This window comes from Columba livia, chromosome 3 (assembly GCF_036013475.1).
Source record: "Columba livia isolate bColLiv1 breed racing homer chromosome 3, bColLiv1.pat.W.v2, whole genome shotgun sequence".
Taxonomy (NCBI): Eukaryota; Metazoa; Chordata; class Aves; order Columbiformes; family Columbidae; genus Columba; species Columba livia.
In genome coordinates, this window is record NC_088604.1 from 49,584,696 (window position 1) to 49,608,305 (window position 23,610).

The following is a 23,610-nucleotide window of genomic DNA, read 5'->3' on the forward strand; positions in this document are numbered from 1 at the left end:
GTGAGGAACATTTCCATCCACTGTCTCTTTTTGAAAGGCGAAGACAATTACTAGGCCAAAATGCTAGGTCTGCATTAGCAATCATGTCTTCACAATTATTAGATTTTTTTTTGCCCAAGGGACAAAGTTTGTTCCAGTTCAAGCTAAAAAGTCCAATCTAATGTGGATCTTGCTGAGCTCTTGAAAATCTTTTACACCCGTGGTGCATTTATTTCCCTTCCCCTTCCATCTGGATTTAATTATTACATTTCTTGAAAACAAGAACCAGCTGCAGTGCTGAAAGCACCGTTGAGCCTACAGTCATATTCTGTTTCTTCAGCCCCTTCTGCTGGTATGGGTGCAAGATGGGGCTGAAGATGGAAGACAGTCCACATACACAGGGTATGAGTTTACTCCCATATTACATTCAAGCAGTTCCATCGATTTCATTGCAGCTGCTCCTGATTTGCGCCTGTGTAACCAAGGGCAGAATCAGGTCCCTGTTCTTTCCCTACTGCTAGCTGGCAGTAGTGGTGCGGCTGTGCTGGGGTGGGTATGTTTGCTGTGACCCTGCCTCTTCTGGCTTGCTTTTCGTGAAGGAAGAGAGCCGTGCTGGGAACATGCACAGAGTGTTCTCTGTGGTTAGATCTGCATCAGCCAGCTGAAGGAGGGCAAGGCATGGTTTCAGGCACTGGCTTCTGATCATCCATGCTGACTGATGGTTCATTTTCTGCCATGATTTTGCTCTTTGACAGACTGTGATTTTTCCCAGCAATGTCCAGGCATAGCTCTGAGCATGGCATCTGTTAGGATGTGTTCCCACATGGCAGTCTGCATGGAACTGCTCTTTTTTGGGCAGACATGGAGAGAACTTCAGCATGTGGACATGGACTGTGTTACGCTACTTGACTAGGAGGTCCCCACACTGTTTTATTCAGTAATTCAGATGTAGCCATTGACTCTGTCATCTAATGGTAAGAAAACATGGCATGTTTCTTTAGTTAGAACAGGAACTTGTGACTTTCTTTGAATATATAAACACAAAAAGGGTCTCTTTCTTCCACATTTTATTGTGGCTCACTTGGATTCACACCAATGTTTGTTATTTCCAAAATTCTCTCTTGAGTGCTGAGGTATATGAAGGGATGTGGATACAGGGTTTAACAGTCTTCATTAAGACATTTCAGCCTTTGTTACATTCATTACACTCATGCCTACCAGTCTTGGACCAGAGATCTCATTACATTTGATCCAAAACAAACAAGAGGAAAAAGATGGTGCCTTCCTCCTGGACCACTGTAAAATAAGAGGCAGCTGATACAGTTGGGGAACTGAATCTGAAGAATGGCACTCGAAGTAGCAGTCATGGCACATCAGCTGCCAAGTCACTGCTAACTTTAGTGTCAGCTGAGACTTGGTTGTAGTGGCCAGCAGTGTCGTGCTCTTTGCTGACAGAGTCAGAAGGTGTGCATCCTGCCAGGTCTGAGAAGGATCTTCAGTGAGCTGCATGTATGTTTAGAAATCAGGGCAAAGATCAAACATGACAGTATTACTTAGTAGATTCTCACTTCAAAGATCTTTTAAAGATAATGAAAGTGAATGCAACCTGAGCACAGTTGAATTCTATAAACTCATGGGCTTATGATGAAATGAAAATTAACTTAATTAACCAAATATCCTAAATCTATCTGCAAAAATACAAAGTGCTATCCTGTGTCATAAACACCTGTATTTTGTGTAGAAGGGTGTTTTTTTGATGCCAAGAGGCAAAACTGCACATTTTTTTTTGTTTCTGGCAGCCCCCACACATTACTTTTTCATATGCCAAGAGGCTAGATAAGTGACTTGTGGTATGCTACCCAAGGCATAGTAACTGTTCCTGATCATGCCTTTGGTGGAAGAAAACAAAATTAATTCTCATTACCTGTCATCTGCTGATGGTCAAGAACATACATGGTTACCTCTGGCTATGCTGACACACCACAGCTTGTTCCCCTGCTTTATCTTGATGGTGTAGCAAGTTCATTGGACATACAGTTTCGTTTTGAAAAGATATTTATACATTTCAGATTCCATTTTTCTGCAGTCTGACCTGTTCTGTAAAAGTGGTAACAATTTTGTCAGAAGACCTATGTTTAAGAGAGTTTTAGTCCGAGAACTGTAAAGTCTGGTGTGACAGGCTATCTCTCAGTCAAAACATCTATGGGGAACTGTGACAGATATTATGAATTATTTGCAGAATAATATTTATCACTTGATATAGATTGATTAACAGTTTCAGAACTGTGGGACCCTCAGAAGTCCCCACTGTGTCTTACAGAGTGAAAAGAAGAATGGAAAACAAACTCTAGTTAAACATTATCAAGCCCAGGGAAAAGAAAAGAGAAAAATGTTGCTCCTCTGATACAACAGGCATCATATCAGCCATAGATACCTGTCAAGGAAGGACACACAGGTAAATAAAGCCCTAGTTTTTAATGTGTTGAGGAAAATCATCAGACACATTGAGTGGAGCAATGTGCCTTCTTGACAGTTTCACATCAAACAATAATGTTTTTCACAGTATCACAGTATGTTTGGGATTGGAAGGGACCTCAAAAGATCATCTAGTCCAATCCCCCTGCTGGAGCAGGAATGCCTAGGTGAGGTCGCACAGGTACATGTCCAGGCGGGTTTTGAATGTCTCCAGGGAAGGAGACTCCACAACCTCCCTGGGCAGCCTGTTCCAGTGCTCTGTCACCCTCACTGAGAAGTTTTTTTCTCAAATTTAAGTGGAACTTCTTGTGTTCCAGCTTGATCCCATTACCCCTTGTCCTATCATTGTTTGCCACCGAGAAGAGCCTGGCTCCATCCTCGTGGCACTCACCCTTTATATATTTATAAACATTAATAAGGTCACCCCTCAGTGTCCTCTTCTCCGAAGAGGACACTAAAGAGATCCAGCTCCCTCAGCCTTTCTTCATAAGGGAGGTGCTCCACTCCCTTAATCATCTTTGTTGCCCTGGAAGGTATGGTTCCAACAAACAGACATTTAGTACTCCACATAATTCTAAATCCCTGAAACTCTCCATCTTTTACTATACAGGGGTGAGCGAATACTCTAAACCTCCTTCACCCGTTTTAAAAATCTGTGTCTAAAAGAGAGACCAGTCTGCTGGAAGTGCGTGGCATTGCCATGGAAACAACAGCCCTCTGCTCCTTGGGGACATTCCCAAACCCAACCCAAACATGCTTGCTTTTGTTTATTTTTTTTTATGAGCAGTATTTGGAATTGGCAGCCACAATTCTGAGTCCTTTTTGAAGACTGCGTGCTTAGGCCAACTTGAGATAAATAGCCTACTGCCCTTCCTAAAAATAAAGATGTTTTCCTGCTTGAATATCTCCCAGTACTTTCTTTTATGCAATTATTTATTAGAAATAAGAACATTAGACAAACAAGTCTGAGAAAGCAGTCCTCTACTGTACATTTTATGTTCTCCCATTTTTTCTGATTTCCTTAGAATAGATAGGATGCTTTTCTGAAGAGCATTCTGGTCTTTGTCGTTTACAGTAGGATCTTTGCATTCAGAAATACTCCATCCCTAGCCAAGCACTCACAGAAAGCACGCCAAATTTTCAGCATTCCTCAGGTCCCACCTGGCATGTCTATGTCAGCCATAAAGACAGGCCCAGGCGGAACCCCAGAGGACGTCCCTGCCCCAGATGCAGCGCTGGGCTAACACAGCTGTGGCTGTGCTGATGCGGGGGCATCCTGGCCAGTAGCCTCTGCAGCTGGACGGCAGGGCTGTCTGTGTCTGCAGGCAGCCCAAACCACAGCAGGCTGGGAGTCATCAATGCAGAGACATCCATATGGGAAGAAGCCGGCTAGACACTCTTTGTATGGTTTAATTCCTTCTGTTCTATAACACGCCTAAAGTAGGTCAGCTGTGCCTATTGCTCTCTACTGACTGCGAAGGGGAGCTTGGAGTGCTAGCTCACGTGTACGTGCCTGTGCTGCATACAAAGTCTGACGAGGTGAAACCTTTTGCACATGTTAGATGTGCTATGCTGTGTAGAACTGTCCAGGTTACAGCTGCTATGCCATCAGTCTGTCCAAACTGGTGGACACCATGTACCTTTGGAGAAGTACAAAGGGTTCTGACGGTCTGGTCCGCCAGTCAGTATGTTCAGGTAGAGAAAGGGGATGGAAACCTTTGTGTTAGACATATCCCAATGATTCTCTTTCTACATTTGAGTTAGGTTTATTATGGCCAGTTCAGAGAGTGATCATGGGATGCTTTCCTTTTTCCAGATAGTGTCTCCTCTGATATTTACAGGTAGCCAGTCGAGGGAGCTGTAGTATATCACCCTGTACTTGTGCCACCTTCCCCACTGAGTACTTGTGCATTCAAACATCTGTAAACAAAATCTTATCAGCCCATCTCTGAAATGGGTTTTTCTGCTTTGGGATGCAGAAAGCATATATATATATTAGGACCTTTAATAAAGCTATAATTCTTAGGAAGAGTTTTGAAATACCACTGGACATTTACTATCTGGAAATTGATTTTATTGATGCCAGCAGCTCAGTCCTGATTCAACTTGATGGACAGCATAGAACATATTTAGGAAAGAAATCTGTAAGAAACTAGTATTGAGACTTTGTATTGTCATCCAAAATACTCGATGCTCACGGCAAACAGTGGCTTTAGTTCTAACACTGGCCTGTGAGATAAAGATTATCCCATTTTACAGAGACCAAAACTGATCCTGCCATCGTGTTAGTCTTCTCATGTTCATTCCTGACACAAGTTGCAATTAAGCACTGTAGCTACAGCAGGGAAGAGGAGCTCTGATACTGTAAGTGACTTTGACAATTTACAGAGCTGGTGACTTGCGTAAAACTCCCTGAATAACTATGCAGCTAAGCTATAGCACGGAAAGGAGTGAGACCCCATTCTAAGGACACCTCCTGGTTCCTTCCAAAAGGCACACTTTTTACTTTGGCAAACTGCGGTGTAAGTAAACAAAGCGGACATCCTAGCTTAAAACCACTCTGGGTAGACACAAGCTGTATGGCTTATCATACTTGGAAAGCATAAACTAGAAAGCAATCTTCTGTACCTTGGACACACATATGAGTCTACTTCTGGTGTTCCATTCAGCCACAAAGTACTGAGGACACCAACATGACTTCTATATCAGCTTTTCAGCTCAGAACATGATTAACTTCCAGTACCTTTAAACATAGGGTTTTAAAATCCAGACTACCTATTGTAGACTGAGGGACATTTGACCATTTCTTGTGCCCTGGGAGCAAAGTAACAGACATTTCAAATTCCTGTGGTCAAAGACATGTTATTCATAAACATAGACACAAAGACTTAATTCTCCTTCCATCTGCTAAGAAACTTTATGCAAACAAAAAGAGCTATGATAACATTGCACTCCACTGTCCTGACTTTCCTGCCTTTGGTGATCTGCAGGAGAAACCCCTCTCCATTTGTTGCCAAAACACAAAATCCAAAAGAGGTACAGCATACACTGTGTGCAGCTGCAGCTCAGTGGTGACATGTGCTGCTGGTGAGCAACACACTCGAGTCCTGGGCCCTTTGGCCTCTTATACAGCCACCAGGCACCTCAGTGACCATGGAAAAAGTGCTTATCTGCTGGAGACTAAATTTTGACTCGACCGTTCAACATGTGTAGTATTTAGGAGTATCTTATGACTGCAAGGAGTCTCAAAAGTGTGTGTGTACATGGGAGGGACAGGGGTTAAGTGGGGGAAAAGAATATAGCTATATTTGTTCTGCAGCACCCTGGTGCTGACTCAGCCATGCTGGTTGCTGCCCTGATCCCAGAGGACTGGATGGATTTGCATGTTCACTAGAAAACTACATGTATTGTGTAGGGTCAGCAGATGGGAAAACTTGTATGCATTTCCCTCTTTTCTAAATTCATAGGCAGCTGTACTGGGCCTATCAGAGAGTCAGTTTACCAGACTGAGAGGGCATTTTTTAATTAATGCTCTAGTTTGAATGGTCTACACAGACATGCCTTTAAGTTATGGAGATGGAAACCTATTTCTGGCACTGGATGAACTGCCAAAAACATTTTTTTCCATCTCACATCTTATCCAGCCAACATTCTGCTCATCCACACAGTGTGTGATGCTCAGGTGAAATTCATGCTGGAAGGTGTGGGTAAGGAACTTTCTCCCGCTATCTCACCAGCTCTTACTAGAAACACTTTTGTACCAAATATTGACTACAGCTGAGAAAAACTGTTAAGTAAGTTTTGGGATGAATTTAACTGACAAAGGTTAGAACCATGTCTCCAGGACACAGTACCTTTTACAGGTCCAGCAGCTCATGTAGGTCCAGCAGCTCATGTAAGATACCCGAGCAGTGTGCATCAGCAGGTAATCTGCCTTTCCTATTTGACCTAACTAACCATGAAAGACTGTCTTGCCACACTTCATAACCAGGAGATAACAAATCGCTGAACCTGGCATCAAACACTGCCAGACACTCCTGTGTGATCTGACTCCTGATTCCTTCTTTTCTGAAAGGGTAGGGCTGCAGTGATAACTGCATGAAAACAGTGCTTGTAATATTATTTGCTATTTTGTAAATTATTTGGCATTTTTCCTCTTCTTCAAAGCTTTTATCGTCATCTGTTCAACACACGAACACTAGATGGCTGTTCACAAGATCACCAGCAATGTGTAATTAAGAAATACAGAGCTAAACTCTGCATTTTTTCCCATTATACCTACTATAGGAGAAGATTGAGAGGGTGGTCTCTGTGTCTCAACAGCTGGAATGGCTGAGATAACAGATTGCTGTATCTAAACACTTTGATTTTTGTTATTCTTCCAACCTGCCAAAAGCATCCATCTCTACAACTACGTTTGATCTAACTTTGGTAGACAATGTGGACAAAGAATGGATTCTATGTGAAGTGTATGACTTGGGGTAAAATTTGTCTGATTACATTCTCTCTGCTTTGTTTTCTGCTGATTCTTTGAGGTAGGAGAGAGATATTTCTAGAAGGTGTGCTTGTGCTCTTTATATACAAGTATTTGATGACAGCTTCAGTATTGTCCCAACTGTCATTCATATCCCTGCCACTTTTTTACAGTTTTAACTATGCAATTGCAAATCATTTGCTTATCAATTTCTTCTAGCTCTCCTGTCCCCCAGATTTGCTAAGGGAGAAAGAATAATCATATGGATAGAGATGTGTACCGTTACAAAATGTGGTCTGTACTTGTAGCAAGGACGGCTTTGCTGGATACAGCATTTTCCAATAGGTCAATTTATATATAGTGAGGTATTGATTAAATACGTGGCTCCTCTGTTTATATTTATAGTACACATTCACTCTAGTTTTTATTTATAGGTTACCTTTTAGACTTGTCTATATTATATGTCTCTCTTGTTGGCAATGATGCTTGAATGTCATTTAGAGTCTTACAGTAAATGCCAACGAGATGAGATGATCATTCATTGGCCCTTCTTGGGGGAGGCCTCTGTCCTTCTCTTTGGCTGTTTCTATTAATGGAGCATCTGATGGGTTGTGGATCTCCACCTGCCCGCACTGGCTGCCGCAGCCCTTCCACTGTTGCCTTGTTCTCTACTCATGCTCATTTCCTCCCTGTCCTGCTTTCCATTTTTCCTTCTCCACTTTGACTTTTCCTGCACCTGGTTCTAGTCACTCACCCACTTTATGACCTACCCTTCACCTCTAATCTACTAACATCTTCACAGCAACAGTTTTGTTATGTTAGTTGAAATTAATATAAGGAAAAATATTCCTTTTCACTGAACAGATGAGAAACTCATCACCTCTTTTTTTTTCTGTGCATGAGCTCCTCTGTTCCTAACTATGTTCACAAGGATATTAGGTCTCAACAAAACTCATGCTTCTGCTCATCTCTTGTGTGACCATGAGCCTTACTCTTTAATTCAGTTTCTCTATCTGTAAAATGAAATAATGACCACAGTCACACAGAATCACAGAATGACTGAGGTTGGAAGGGACCTCTTCTAAGTGGCAGGGCCACTTAGAGTTGGTTGCCTGGGACTGTGTCCAGATGTACCCAATGTAATCCCAGATTACAGTGTCCCAGATGTACCCAAGGTAATTCACAGCTGTGACACAAGTCAACAGCTTTGTGTCTTTTAAGGGAACTAGTCAGAACCACCAGGAATAATGAACCTACTCACATGGGATTTGCTTTCTTCAGATGTCTGTGGTGAATAAAAAGCTGTTTCTGGACGTAAGAGTTCCAGAATTTTTAATCCGGTACTGAAACAACTTCTTTGGCTTCCAGCAAAACAGCCATGTTTTAAAGCCATTTGCATATTTACACAGCACCACTAGACATTGTCCTGTGTTTCCCTTCTCTTTTTTTGCCATCCTTTCTAATGGATAGACCATACTCTGGCATTTGAGGGCAACTTTTATCAGTGACCTGTGAGGACTTACTGCCAAAGCATACCAGATACATGAAAAGGAATAGTCAAAGAGGGTAAGGAGAAAGAATTACATTCAAGTGTTAAAATTTCACATGAAAACTTGAAACTAACTTTGTGGGAGAGCTTTTAAGATACTTAAGGAAAATCTGTTTTCTTCAATCCGTGAGGAAGAAAATATGAATACGGAAAAATCTATATGACGTAGTTTGTTATTTTTTTTTTTTTTTAAGTATCTTTCAGGGCATTTGTTTTTGTTAAATACAATGGCTAAACCATTTTCATCTCCTTGAAAAAAAAATTAAGAGCTGGAGCTCTTACTGAAGCTACCAATACCATTAGTTCTGCTGATAACTTTCTCTTTTAACCTGCCCTGCTCATTTCTCTTAGTTTGTTACATACATCTTCCTAGACTAGGTCTTGACTATGGAGGAGGTTGCTGTGAGTTCTTCAAACCATTGTGTTAAACTATAACTAATTTTAAAAATAAAATATCCTTGTGATGCCTTTGCTAAGAGCTGTCATACTTCACTATATGTTAAGTTGTCATTTGAAGAAATAAATGGATTTCAAGTTCCCAGACCTTGAGTAACAGCAAATTCAAGAATGTCTTCATACTTAAACCTATAAATCACTATGAAGGGACATTTCAGAATGTTCTTTGTCTTTTCCTGGAGGCTGAGGCTTTTAGAAGTTAGTAACTGACCTGTTGGCCAGACATGCTCTACCATCAAAGCCATTTTAAGGAGAGAAAGGCAGAAGTCTTGCTTTACACTGTGAGGTACTCCCTAACATGCAGACAAAAGCAGATATCTGTTATGAAATTTTATTTCTTCTCTATTGATTTTTGCTAAATTTGTCTGAGTTTTGATGCCTCACAAACCTAGAGAATTAAAAACAAGCAAGCTTGCTCACCAGCTTCCCCTTAGGCCTCCAAGCTCTATTTATAATTTCTATAAGCCTTCATTATCTCTAGTCTACAGTATCAAATTCTGCGGAACTAGAAAGGTTACATTCTACTATTACTGGATATATTAATTCAGTGTGTGACATCATAGCTAGACAGTTAATTACCTCATTTAATAGGACACTACAGCTGTTGGAGAACTGTCTGCAGGCAAAAAGCCACTCTGTAGTATTCACCATTTCAAGGACAGAAACCTCATGCAAATTAACCATTTGCAATTTCAGATTTATTTTTAAAACTGTAAACATTTCTGAGTGGAACATATTTTTTAGCTTAGTCTTCAAATCAATATTCATGATAGTTTTATAATAAGCACCCTGGTGTAGTACATTAAATTCCCATATTCTTCTCTTAAATTTCTGACATCGTTAACTGTGAAATATTTATTACTTCCAGTGCTCCACTGATGTTGTAAATTAGGAATTAACCAGAAGTTGATGAAGAGTTTTGGGCACGATACTGGTAATTTTTTTTATCCTCTTATCCTGACAGGTATCTCAATTCTAATTATAACTAATGAGATTACAAACTGAAGCAATTATGTGAATTACACAATAACAAGCTTTCTGTTTTGTTATTTAGCTTGCAAATTTAAAGAAAATTCTTTCTTGCTGAAATGTTCACTCAGTGAAAACCCTCAATATTGTTGCATATACTTATATTTTTAAATTAAATTCTAAGATGAGATAGGTTCAATGAAAATTAAAGCCTCACTGAGTGCATTTGCCACAGATCTGGGCAAATTAGTATAATAATGGGGTTTTCTAGGTAAGTGATATGAAATGCCCATTAAGGCTGCAGTGGTGTGTTTTTGTGAAGCTCAGTAATCTGAAACTTCAAACATAAAGAAAAGCAATGACACTGGTTTTGAATCTGTAATCTTTTAAAGTAAATGAACTGATCAATGAGTGACGAAACAAAGTAAACCTTGTCTTCTGTTACTAGTGTCCTTTTGTCATCTCCTGTGTATGGATCTCAATATTGTCCCTTTTTGTCTGTGTCTCTTGTGATGCTCCCACCTCAAAGCAGAAGGCTATGGTTGGTCTGGAGCCATGCACACAGAGTCTGGCTGGTCTGCAGCTGCTAAAGGATATATCTGATGACTGAATTTAGTCTGGTTTTCCAACTGTTGCTGTGTTAAGCAACAACTTAACACTATAGGAGCTCCATCATTTATATATACAAAGAGGTTGAGTTTTCCTCAGAATTTACTGAAAAAGTTATGACTGACTTAAGTGAGGTGGGTCAAGGTCCTAACTTAATAATAACCTAATTTGAAAACTTAATTTGTTTTCTTATCCTTGACAACTGGGAATATTTATGTATCACCTGAGGAACTTCCAAAACAGAAGTTTATTTTTGATGATAATAAAGAACAGATTATTATGCTGATGGAAACCATCTTCTTCAAGTTTTAGACAAAGAGCTCAGAGACTGCTAAAACCAAAACTAGCAAGACTTAAACCAGTTACTCCAGTTCTCGGTAAAATTCTGCTGGTGGGCAAGGTATAGAACAAAGGTTACCTCTGTTTCTCCCTGTTGTGTAGCAGAGCTAAGAGATGGAGGGAAAGTTAATATGGTTAATGGCACTGGGGTAATCCCCAAATCAATAAGCAAAGCAGAGTGTGGACAACAGGGAAAAATGACAAGGACTGCCCCCTACATCTTCATCCCATTGTCACTCTGTGTTTTTTTTTCATTGAGTGGAGTTGTGTATGCCTCCGCTGTAGCAGCGACAGAGGAACGGTGACTCCCGAAAAACAAGGAGTAGCTGAAAGCCAGATGGCTGTATGCAGAACAACATTATCTAGTACCTTGACTAAGTAATTGTATTTAATTTTAAAAAAATTTCCTGTGTTGAAAATGTTTCCAGACTGTTACCCCTTCCCCAGTCCAAGTGGAAAACAAAATGCCATTCAGCAACAGAGGTGGGGTTGGATCCAACATAAACATTTCTCAGCTAGGCATTCTCCATAGAAGTGCATAGTCATTTTTTCCATATACAGTGGGAAAGACAAAGCCTCTGCTTAAAAGGCATTCTTATCCAAAAAGGGGGAGGGCTAAAATGTTTTAGCTGTCTGCAAGCTGGCTAAGGATTAGAGATTAATACTACCCTCCGCTCTAATGTACTTATTACTACAGACACTAAGTAAAAACTTTTATAGATGATCACTGTTAGAAATAGAAAATCTGCAACTGGAAAGGTAGCTATTTGGTTTTCCTCTTTCAAACAAAATGCCAGCTTTATTCAAGGAGAACATTTTTGCAGGAGAAAGGATAAATAATTGTGCATAGTTTCCTCACTAACTACCCTCCACCCAGTCCCCACAAAACATTCACATGAGATTTGGGTTCTGAGTCATACCTTTTCCTCTTGAGTCCCTCAGATAAGTGGCACATAATCAGTTGACAAACTACAGTGCTCCCTGAGAGATTTCCAGATAGAGATAAAAATTTCCAAGGGATAAAAAATGAAAGTGGTCTTTAAAGCAGGTATGACTGTGCTTGTGGGACACATAAAACTGAGAAGGTAAATCTGAAGCTTCCTTTGACTTCCCTTTTACTGCAATTCCTACCCCCTCTAGCCCAGATTTCTAGTATTTACTCATTTGATCTTGCAGCTCTTTGAAATGCTGGAATTGTGGTGGGGACATATAGTGATCTACTTGACCAAGAGCAAAGGCATCAATTTAAAAGCCTGTTAGAATGAAACATAAACCATGGTATGAAAAACTTGAAAGGTAAGAGAAAGAGATTTCATTCCTCACTGCATCCTAAGGATGGCCCAACTGTGGACAAAACAGGCAGCTGCTGGGGATGTCTGATGGGAAGATGTCATGTTTCTGGGCTGTTCTCCCAGCACGGTTTCCCCCTTGGTAGTGGCAGTGCTTTGTAAATGTGAGGGAAGGGAAACAGCTTGACATTTATACTATAAGCCTTATCTCCAGCATGGAGGCAGGCAGAGGCTGTGCTCTGAAAGGAAAGAGGAAAACCCAGAGCTTGGGAGAAAGTATAACCTGCCCTGATCTCCCACTACCTCTATGTCCATGGCTTATTTCATCACAAGCATGGTCTGATAATGAATAAATTAGTTTCTTGTTGCCTCAAAGAGGGTGAAGAGTAGGTGCATCAAGAGAAAAAAAAATCCAGTCTCTTTCCTCATGCCTCACAAAAATCCCTTGCTCAAACCTCTGCTTCCAGCTGACTTGAAAGTAAGTAGCTGGTGCTTTAGTGATGCTGTGGAGCCTCTGCAGACAATCCTCCCCATTGATAGGAAGTGGGGAACCACAGAAAATCACAAATCTACAAAAAGCTGAGTATGACACTCAAAATCCCCCTGACCTTGAACCATGTCTAGACCTTCAACACCTGCCTATCTCCCCCCCGAATGGATCTGAGCCAGGTGCGGGTCCTCTGGAGATGTTGCCAACCCTCAGTGGACCAAGCTGTATTACCTTTGCTGTGGCACCTTGGTATGTAGGACTTTAACAGGTGGGGTAGGGTGGGCTGTGCTTTTTTTTTTTTTTTTTTTTTTTTTCCTTTTTTTGGATGCTGCTTTTGAAGAAGGGTCCCTGGAGCCAGGAGGCGGGAGCACAACACAAAGGAGTTGTGAATGGCAGGCTCTCTGTGGCTCCCCATGGGCTGTCATCCAGGCTCCATGTTGGAAAACCACAGTGTGAAATCCTAGGACATGTTGGCCTCGCATTAGCCTTGGCAGAAAAGAAGGCTGCTCATCTCTTACTGCTTAGAAAGCCTTTCATACAACAGTAACAGGATGCATTTTAAGGTGGTAATAGGGTACAACACAGCCCAGAAATGATCCAGTACAGTTGCTGGTTCTGTGTGCTTTTTCTTTCACCTGAAGCCAATGATGAAAGGTTGGAGTTAATTTTTATTCCTTTTTGTTTAAAAGACAGAGTCAAACACTGACTCAGAGCCTTGCAGTTTCAGCTAAAATGGTTGTTTTTACAGATCATATTGGAAGTTCTTCATAAAAGGTAGAGTTTTTTTAGTTAGTAATTGTTAAATTATGTGTCAAATTAACATTCAAGTGCGCCAGTTCTCCCCATCCTCCCTAGCTTCCATATGTCATAACTTAAAAAATAACATTTTAGTTCTTCTTATGGGCTTGTAAACTTGGAAGAGACATTTCTAAAGTATTTTTCACTATCCAGTATTATTATTTAGCTCATATTTTGTGTCTCAGTAATTCTTGAATGCTGGGGTTTTAGCATTTTTTCTTGGTGGTTTGTCTTAAAAGAAAAAAAAGGAGTTCTAGTATTCCTGAAGTATTTATTTTAAGAAAATAACCATCTAAAGAATTACACAATACAGCTCATCAGGAATGACAAAGCCAGATTGCATTTATTGTTTTTTAGTCAATCTCTGTTTGCATTGCCAAATGCACACTGTATGGATCCTAAGTGATAGTTAAGGAAATCTCTTTGAGATCATTTAATGAGAAAGAATTGGATTTCAAAAACTGTGGAGCTATAACAGCTTTGTATACAGTACTATTCAACATTCGTTGAATCTTGCATTAGGATGCATAATTTAAACATCCCAAGCTCATGGCGGTGTCTGAAAATGAACTGGGATCAGATCCAAATGTTCAAGAAGACCAATTGAAATATAAAAACAGGGGTGTCTATATTTTGGTGTTTGAAATCTAAGTCCAGAAGCAATTTGTAAATTTTCATTGACTGGTTATATATTACTCAGAAACTAGACCCATTTTACACAGTTCTTGAATGCTCGTGTTATCAGTTTAAATCAGTATAAGTTCTCCTTCAGAAACCAATTCTTTTATTGCTTCTCAAGCTCCCTGGAAAAACTGGACTTTTAATTCCTTCCTTGCTTCCCATATAATGAATAAAAGCGGGCATGAAGTGCCTTTTATTTGTTTTTACAGCCTTGAATAAGCTTTGGGGCACTTTGCTGGTACTTGCCCAAAACTTCATGGGAACTCACTGCAGTGGATTTTAAATTGCATTGTTCTAGTGGGTGCTTTATGCACCTTCTTGAAATGGAGAACATTTTCCATTATCCATCTGTTCTGTACTGTGTTTCCATTTGTTTCACCTTCCTATGATTTAAAAGGTTTGGGGTCTGGAGACTCTACTCCAAACAGCTGATTTTCATTAAAGTTTTGATGAGAAACTTAAGCTGGAATCACAAACATCTGAGTAAAACTTCCTCTCCACTAATAGACGTTCTCAGAACACAACCTCATTGGATGAAAAAAACCCAGCAGTTAGAAATCCAAATTGCCCATTATGGGAGTTAACCTAACATAACCTCAAGGATCTGAAATGAATTCATTTAAAGATCTGCTGTTTTAAAGGTAGATGCGTTAGCTTAAAAGAATATAAAGGTTTCTGCCAAGCTAAAACCTTTTTTGGCTCACACCTCAGGATTAGGTCTTCTGCTTCTTCTTTTAGTACAAGTTTGTTTTGAACAGATTAATGACACAAGTAAGGATCAAATTGTGGTTTCTCTGAACATTCTGTAAGACTTTCTGTTCCAGCCTCCATGAGGAAAGGGGTGAAGGCAATTTGCTGATAGTTTGAGTCTTTGTTAACAAGTGGTTGGGACTTACGATTACTCTCGTTTTATAAATCTATTGTGAGCTGTTTTAGAGAGGTGAATTTGTCACAGATCCTGTGCTAATTAATGCTTATTGCTTTAGAGAACCAGAAAGAATGCACCTCAAAAACTGTTTCTTGCTCTTGAAAATTCAGATCAGCATCTGCTGGTAGATCTCAGGTTGGAAAAACCATTGTTAAACATGTCCTTTTAACAGGCGAGCTTCAACAGATAATTTCTGCCTCCTATTTTCTCTTACATTAAATGGTTAATTTTGCATTGACTATGATAATAATTTCCTTTAAAGGACTTCTTTTGCTTCTCTGCCTTTCTCCTGAGCCAAAAACACTGATGCTGGAAACAGTTTTCCTCTTCCATCTGTCCAATAACATCATGCCTTCTTTCACTTTGGGAATTGGCTTCCTGCCCTGTCCCAACTACTTCATCTTTTTCATTACATTTAAGGCTCTCGATTATCTCATTCTTGCTCTATTTTTTTTTTTTCCCTCTAGTTTGTCTTCTTCCTGCTTTAGTTTGCTTCCTTCCTTGCACTATTTGCTGCACTATTTGCCTCACTTCTTCTTTCCATAGAGAACATTTGAAATTATCTTTCCTTGCTTGGCAAGTGTCTCCACTGAATATCTGTCTTCCCTTTCTTCCACTAATCCTTCCCACACTTGTCTCCTATATTGGGCTCTCTTTGCTGTTTTGTTGACCTCATGTAGTCATTTACATCAGAATGAAATGAGTCTTTTTCTGGATGTCAACTTACATTAATTTTGCATTTAAGTGAGTGTCTACACAGTGTGAATCACAGGTCATCACTTGCCACCCTCTCTAGTATTTGAAGTCTTGTACCATTGTTTATTCTCACCTTGATCTCTGTAAGGAACTTTCATCCTACTGGGAAACAAATTCTACACCCATAGAATAGAACAGTAATGTCAGTGGATTTTACAAACACAAATGATGACAGTGGCAGGTTTCAGGCCCAAATGGTAATGTATGACCTGCTTCTTATTTTAAAGTTGACTGTTTGACAGTGGAATATAACTGTGCTCAGAAGTTACTTTTGGTTTTCAGTTTTAACTCTGAGCCTCGACAAAACTGCGTCTCACCACCCTCTTTCTCTCTGCTGTGTCCAAACAGTGGAACCCCAAACCAAAGAATTCTGATGTTTGCCACTCACTCATTTGCTTTCATTTGATATGTCTGTCAGTTTTAAATGATGTGCTTCCACCTCTGATGAATCTTCCTTGCAAAATATTTTAATCTACCCTTATTTGGAAAAATCAGACTCTGAATCAATGCTGCCAACTGCAGCTGGGTTATGCTGGTGAGACTGATCCAGCGCTTTGTGCTCACTTTCTTTCATATTGTCTCTCCACACACACCAGGATTCAGCAAAGTAACATATCCCACACATCCCCTTATTGTCTTTGTGAGCCAAGGAACTTAATTCAAAATAGCACGCAAACAACTGAGTACTTGAGAGTGCTTTTCATATTAATCTGCCTCTTCACAGACAATCCAACACAACCAGATAAAGTCCCTGATGTTTAATTATCTTTGAAATTAAAATTTTTAACAAACTTATCATCTGAACTGGGTCACATTCAGTTTCCAGTTGTGGCATATGATGAGACCTTCTTTTGTTAGACTAGCAAGCCTATAATTATTTTTTATTTGCCTGTGTATGTGCTTACTCAATAAGTTCAAAGTTTTTCCTTAACCTCCCTCTAAGCTAAGCAGATTGGTTGGTGGAATCTCTCAGCCAGCTTCCAATTCCTAATACTGTAATATGTAATAATGTTACGATACTTTTCTCAATATTTTTCGTCAATTTATAAGCATTCTTCTTGAAACAGAGGCAGAGACCTAGATACATTATTCCATGACAGTCACTACCAGTGCTCATTTTGCAGGTAACATTACATTTCATTAGGTGGAATCTAGTCCAGTTATTTTAAACATCTACATTTTGTGCCCCAGTGTTTAGCTAATTAATAAAGCTCTCCTGAAGAGAATATCCAACATAGACTTTACAAAAGAAAAGGCTCCTTTGAGAGTCTCCAGGGAAGACAGCTATGAATTAGAGGTCTAAAAAACCTGGTGTCTCCATTACAGTATGAGGAATTTGTTTTTGTATTTGAACACAGTGCCTGAATTGATTTGAAAAAGTTTAGGAACAGTTTATGTGCCTAATTTAAGTGTTTTGGATCACATATTGATTAACAATCAGGGCAAGAAGCTACTAGATGTTGCTGAAGTCTTATTCAAACCAATGATCTGCTCTTTGAGTGGGTATAGTATATTAGCATAGCACCGAAAATGTAGTTAGTCCTCTCCACTGTCAAGAGGGTTTCATTCAAATCCAAGGCACAGAAAAGCTCCACATGAACATTAATTCTGAAATTTTAAACCACTTTCACAGTTTCTCTGAGTTTAGGATTGCCAAAAATGGGAAAGGAAGAGGAGTGGAAAACTGAGAAATATTCACTAATATGTGTTTACGTTAATTGGGACCTCCTATTCTTCCATAGGTTCATAATATCAAACTCTTACCAAGATTTAAGAGCATTCCACCAGTTTGGAAACCTCCACCAGCACTGTTTCAGACTTTGCACATTTCTGAAGATGTTGTGTAGGGCAGAATCACGTGTGAGGTAAATCCTGACCAGCACCTGCCCCACATGCTGATACATCATGATTTCTGTCTGCCCTGATCTGTGCTCCTGCTTTACAGCAACATATTTAATATCGAGGTTGACTGGCACCACAGTCCACCACAAAGCCCCATCCCTGGCTCTGTAACTCTGCCTTGTACATCTGCCCCCTTTGTATAATTTGGCACTATTCAACGTGACTAACAGCTTCTGTCTGCTTGGGAGAGCTATAGGCCTGAGTCAATATTTAGATGAAGGAGCTGAATCAAACCACACTGTGTAAGGGAGTTTACTCTGTGGTTCACTGTGAGCTGCGGGCTAAGAACTCGGGCTTTGAAAGAGGCTAATTCAAACCTGCTGGGATAAACCATGTTCCCAGGGCTGAGGGAGGGGAGGTGGGCTGTGGGAGGGGGAAGCTCTCTGAGGACCAAAGAAAATGTTCCTTCCTTGGCTGAGAGACTACCAGACAATCACTTTCTGTCCCCTACATCAAACTCTGGGCTTAGAGATGGTTCCTCAGCTCTTGTTACCAACTATGTACATGGATCAATAGGTAAGTAGATTCTCACTGTTACACAGCCATCAGCTCTATCCTAAAAGAGTGTCCTCTGGGCCTCCTTGGAAATTGCCATAGAGTTGGGCCCTGAAATGCAATAGTAAGGTAAATCTGCAGCTAGCAAAGGGGCCTTAAATCCTGTCTCCTTCCTTATGAAACCATAACATCTGGCAGCCAAGGGCCTTGGTGTGATGAGAACAGCCAGCATCATTCATTTGTAACATGGGATCCAGAGTCTAAATGCTGCCATTGCCAGGGCTGAAGTAAACTGCTGGAGCAAACACCAGTTAGTGAGTCTATTATATTGGACTGTACAAATTAACCTTTAGGGAGGACTGAAATGGGTAGAGGAGGCTAAAGTTTCAGTCCTCGGTATCACTTTTCCAAGGTGAAGTCTACTATATTAAAGTGAAGCAATGAGAACAGTGTCTTTGGGAAAACCATACTACACAATCATATCCAGAAAGGCTAATAATCACTTATGGCCATTATCCTGTGAAAGGCAGCTACAAAACCCATCCGGCTCTTAAATCACGCATTTCATTGAGGGACTTTCCATGCTGTAAGCAACAGGTGGCAATGCAGCTTCCAAAGGCTGACCCCAGGCCAGGGGAGAAGAGCTGTACATCCCACAACATGGAGCCCATCCAAGCCTGGGATGGCTCCCGAGAGCCCCTGTGCTGAGTAGAGCAGGGTTTAGCCTCCAGTTTTCTCACACAGGTCATGTTTCATGCTGAAACCCTGGCAGGGTGGGCAGGCATTTCCCAAGGCTGTCCAGCTGCTTGGACCTGCTGCAGTGGTGGGATGAGCTCTGCCCAGACCCATGGTAACCCTGTCTGTCTGAAGGGCTTTTGCACTCATTTCCATGGCTGTTAGTTCTGGCAATTGGAGCATAGGGGGGAAATTAGCCTTGCAATATCAGAGATTGCTATCTTGATATTGTCACAGTGACATGCTGTGTTAATCTCTCCTCATTTTTAGATGTTACGCCAGAAGAACTACTCTTTCCCTTCCCATGACCTTATGTAACTCAATTTGCCTCCTACTTTGCATCTCCCACGCATGAGACATTGTCCCCCTCCCCCAGTGTATGCTTGAGTAATTTATTGTTTTCTCAAGCTGTATTTTTCAGTACACTATTCCCAGTGCAGCCTTGCTAGAATGAGGAGTATCAACCAATCTCAAAACACAAAGGTTGCAGGGAAATTTTCCACCATCAAATCTCTTCTCAGACCTCTCTAATTTCATTTGTCACTAATCCTAACCTCATACCTTTTGGAAGTCTTAAAATCTCTGCAGGTGTTTTCTCTGCAGGCAGTTTCCTACATGCATTTGATTTATTAACCCTGCTCTCATTGCAAAAAGGAACTTTAGATTGTGGCATTCAGAGACAAATGCACAAAATACTACAGTACAGAGTTTGCCACCAAAAGACAGACTCTTTCTGGAAGTTTAAGTGAATTACAATTGCAGGAACTACAATAAGGCAAGCAGAAATGTGTTGTGACAATTAACCCTTGCAAAATAGGTCTGTTTGGACAGGCCTGTTTAGTTATGTTGGCAGGGAAGTCAGAGACGTGCTAAGCCAGCCTCACTGCAAAGTACAGCAGCTGTCTGCTCGCAGCAGGCAGGGCATGTGTACATTTTGAAGTCTGAACTGTATCTCTCCAGTCCCGAAATGCAACGTCTCAGACCCCCGGCAAAAAAAATCCTCCGGTATTGCTTTAAGCATCGAATGATTAAACTAACGTTAACCAGATGGGAGCTTCAACACAGACAGATGAAAGCAGAAAAGCGCAGACACTAGAGAGAGAAGGGAGTTACCGTACCTCAGCAAAAGGCACCCAACTTCCAGTAGCTACTGCCTGCTGCTGCCCTCTGATAACAGTGGCTTCTTGCACGCTGACCGCTGAGCTACCTTCAATGTCAAACTGAAAAACGCCTCCCCCACTCGAGGCTGTGCTGGAGGAGAAGCATCTCAAAAAGAATAATATAGGAGAAACGAGGGGCCAGGCGGAGATCAAAGCCATTTCCTCCCCTTACATCCAGCAGTGGTCTTCTAGCGGCTCAGTAATTGTTTACCCTCTTCTGCAATCAGCCCCCCTTGGCTTAGTGGTGCCTCAGTTATTTTAACTTTCTTTCAGCATTCAGATTCCAGATGTGGCACTTCAAGGACGTCTAACCAGATCCTGATTTAAATGAGGAAAAAAAAAAGTAAAAAAAAAAAAAAAAAGTAAAAAAAAAAAAAAAGGTAAAAGAAGGGAAGAAAAATGCTTTTGCTGCCTCCCTTGTTCACTCTCTGTGGCTGTGGCTCCTATTTTTCCCCAGAGGCTCCAGCTCAATAACATACAGATGGGCAGTGCTTAAGCAGAGAGTGTCAAACAGAGATTGTATTCCAGGAAAGCACCGCTGGCTCCCCAGCCACCTTATCTCCCCCTGTCAGGATACAGACTGACGCTCTGCTCGGTGCTCTGGCTTCCTTCACATGTTCACATCGTTCCCTTTTTTACCTTTCATGTTGAGACCCTCCCACTCAAACTTTGCTGTTCAGAAAGTGAGGTCACACTTTCCTCCCCCCAGCCCCCACGCCACCCCCCCAACTCCATCTGACCGCTCCACACGAAGCATTGACTCTTGTGACTGTTTATTTTTTAACATCTCCAGTTTATTCAGTGGAAGGCAGAAAGGTGCCAAATTTATTTAAAAAAAATGCTAGACCAACCTTTTCTTTTGGCATGGGGGAGGGGAGGCTGGGGTGGAAGGAGGAGGAGGGAGACAGCCTGGCTCTGCCATGGGCTATAAGGCTAAGTGGTGTCTCTAACATGCTTCATTCAGACCTTTTCCCTCAAGCCCACCTCTCAGCTTCTCATCGACTCGTGAAAAAGAATATAGTTCACTGCGATTTTGGAAAATGACTTCATTCCTCAGACTCATGAACTTTTATTTACAAAGAGCATCTTGTATTCCTTTTTCAAGAGATGCTTTGTGAGGCCCTGGTAACAAGGCTTGCAGTGTGTATATGAAAGCGAGCTGAATATATTGCCCACAGCTGACTTAATTTTATGACTACAATCTCAAAAAGACAACACAGTAACCCTCGCAAGGTTTTGGGACAAAGTCAGGGTATAATTATACCTATGTGCACCAGTCCAGCCAAGGGATCAGCTTCCCATCCCTCAGCTGCCTGTGGGCCAGGGTTTTAGCACCATTGGCCTGTCAGGCTTCATTCTTAAATCTTAAACAGAAATTGGCTTATCAGACTTCATTCTGGGAACAGATTCCTTCTTTTTCCCTTACTCCCCCCTCTCCTATCTGACTGAAGATATCATAAATCAAGGAGGCAGTCAGTAAAGGGTAAAATAAAATGTTTTGGTGATCTGTTAACTTTTGCACAACTGTAGGCACAGCATTGGGCACATAAATGCTGTACAGATGTCATATAGTTACTATAAAGAAGTTAACCCCCAAAAAACTCTGCCTGATTCAGAAGTGCTGTAGCTGAGGAGGTAAGGCCACTCAAGCTTGTGAGACAAAGTACTACAACAACAGAGAAGAAAAAGCTGTGCGACCCAAGGCTATGAGATTCAGGACCAAGATCTGAAGGAAGAAATGTCTGGATGGATACTGGTGACAAGTGGTGTCATTCAGTGGTCCATAGTGAGACCAGTACTATTTAATATCTTCATCAATGACACAGACAGTGTCATTGTGCAACTATGGAGATCAAGTGCAACTATGCAGAAAACACCAAGCAGAGTGGTGCAGTTGAAATGCCTGAGGGATGAGATGCCATCCAGAGGGACCTGGACAAGCTCAAGAAGTGAACCCATGTGAACCTCATTAGGTTCAACAAGGCCAAGTGCAAGGTCCTGCACCTGGGCTGGGGCAACCCCTTGTATCAACACAGCCTGGGGGATGAAGGGATTGAGAACAGCCCTTTGGAGGAGGACTTGGGGGTACTAGTAGACAAGAGATTGGACATGAGCCCACAATGTCACTTGCAGCCCAGAAAGCGAATTGTACCTTGGGCTGCATCAAACGAAGCATAACCAGCAGGTCAAAGGAGGTAATTCTGCCCCTCTACTCTGCTCTGGTGATACCCCACCAGCAGGATGAGAGTCTGTGAGTATGATGCCTTCTTTAACTGGAGTAAGAAGGATTCATCAGTAGGCTCCCCTTGACTGAGCAGCCTGTAGTAGACATGAACCACAGGTTCCCTGTGGCAGTAAGTGTCAGAATCACCACTCCTGTGTTAGCAATAGAGATTTTTAACTACCTAGTGAATTGTGCAGCAAATTACTGGAATATATGTGAGGCAATTCTTTGTATACCTTTTTTTGGAAATAAAACAACCACTAGAGAATCTTCTATGTCTGTTCCCAGGCATTAGGGAGGACCTGTTGACAAAGCAACAGAGAAACATAACTTGGAGAATAGTTACTTAAGGTTTGTAAACCTTTCGATGGGAAGAACAAGAAAATTAAATCTAAGTGTTGCTGGCAGTTTTCTTCAATAAATTCATAGACTTGGAAGGGAAGTTCTCTTGCCTAGTAGAAAAGGGAATTTAAGAAAGTAAGTGGCTTTTAAAGAAATGACATGAACCGGAAACACAAGAAAGACAAGATTTGGCCAAACTGTGAGCTCTTTCTGAACCTGAAGCTCAAGAAAGAAACACATGGGAAGTGAAAACTGAGACTACCTCTGAACCAGTAAGAACATATTGAGACAAAAGCTGAAAGGTAAAGGCAGAAAATGAGATGTACTTTTAAAGATGATAGGTTTGAGGGGAAGGTATGTAGATGCTTGGTTCCGTAACCATCAAAGAAAGAAAATTATGAAAGCATAAGGCTGAGAAGGGAAATTGTTTTAAGTGGAGGACTATGTTAAATGGCTTCTTGAGCTTGAGGGTTTTCCTAGCTCTCTGAGCTTTAGTTCTCCTAAGAAGTCATTAGTTGTTATGATTTTGGCTCTGGAGTATAAGACTTCTAACTCTAGTGGAACAAAAATAGGGTGCAGCTCAGTTTTTCTAGGATTTATTGTCTTTTTATTTTTTTTTTTTTCCCCTGGATTGCATTGTAACAACGACAGAAAAGATTTCTTTCAGAACATTTTGAGAGAATTTCAGTAAATAAAATTTCAGAATAGAAGACTCTTTAAAAGAGCTCCTTTCAAAAAAAGTAATTCACAGAGCTATAGGGTTTCTTTATGCCTTTTCATCTGCCTAGTGACCTGGTTTGGGTACAGATTAGGACTGGAAGTATGTCACAAGAAGTATCAATATGTAAGAGGTATTGGAGACCAGTGGTAGGTATGAGTCATTATTCTGAGTGATTCATAGTTTTGACCATTTAATTAATTCAAAGAATTAAAATTAATTGAATTATTAAACCCTGACAA

General features: G+C 40.9%; 1 protein-coding gene across 1 annotated transcript in view; it reads right to left on the reverse strand.

Moving 5' to 3' along the window:
* The window catches only part of LAMA4 (laminin subunit alpha 4), a 98,116-nt gene extending 77,410 nt beyond the window's left edge, over nt 1–20,706 (reverse strand). Inside the window, exon 1 of the mRNA XM_005510268.3 lies at nt 20,043–20,706. Within this exon, the coding sequence (XP_005510325.2) occupies nt 20,043–20,243 (201 nt within the window). The 5' untranslated portion in view covers nt 20,244–20,706. The remainder of the gene's footprint in view (nt 1–20,042) is intronic.
* Between the last annotated feature and the right edge of the window lie 2,904 nt (nt 20,707–23,610).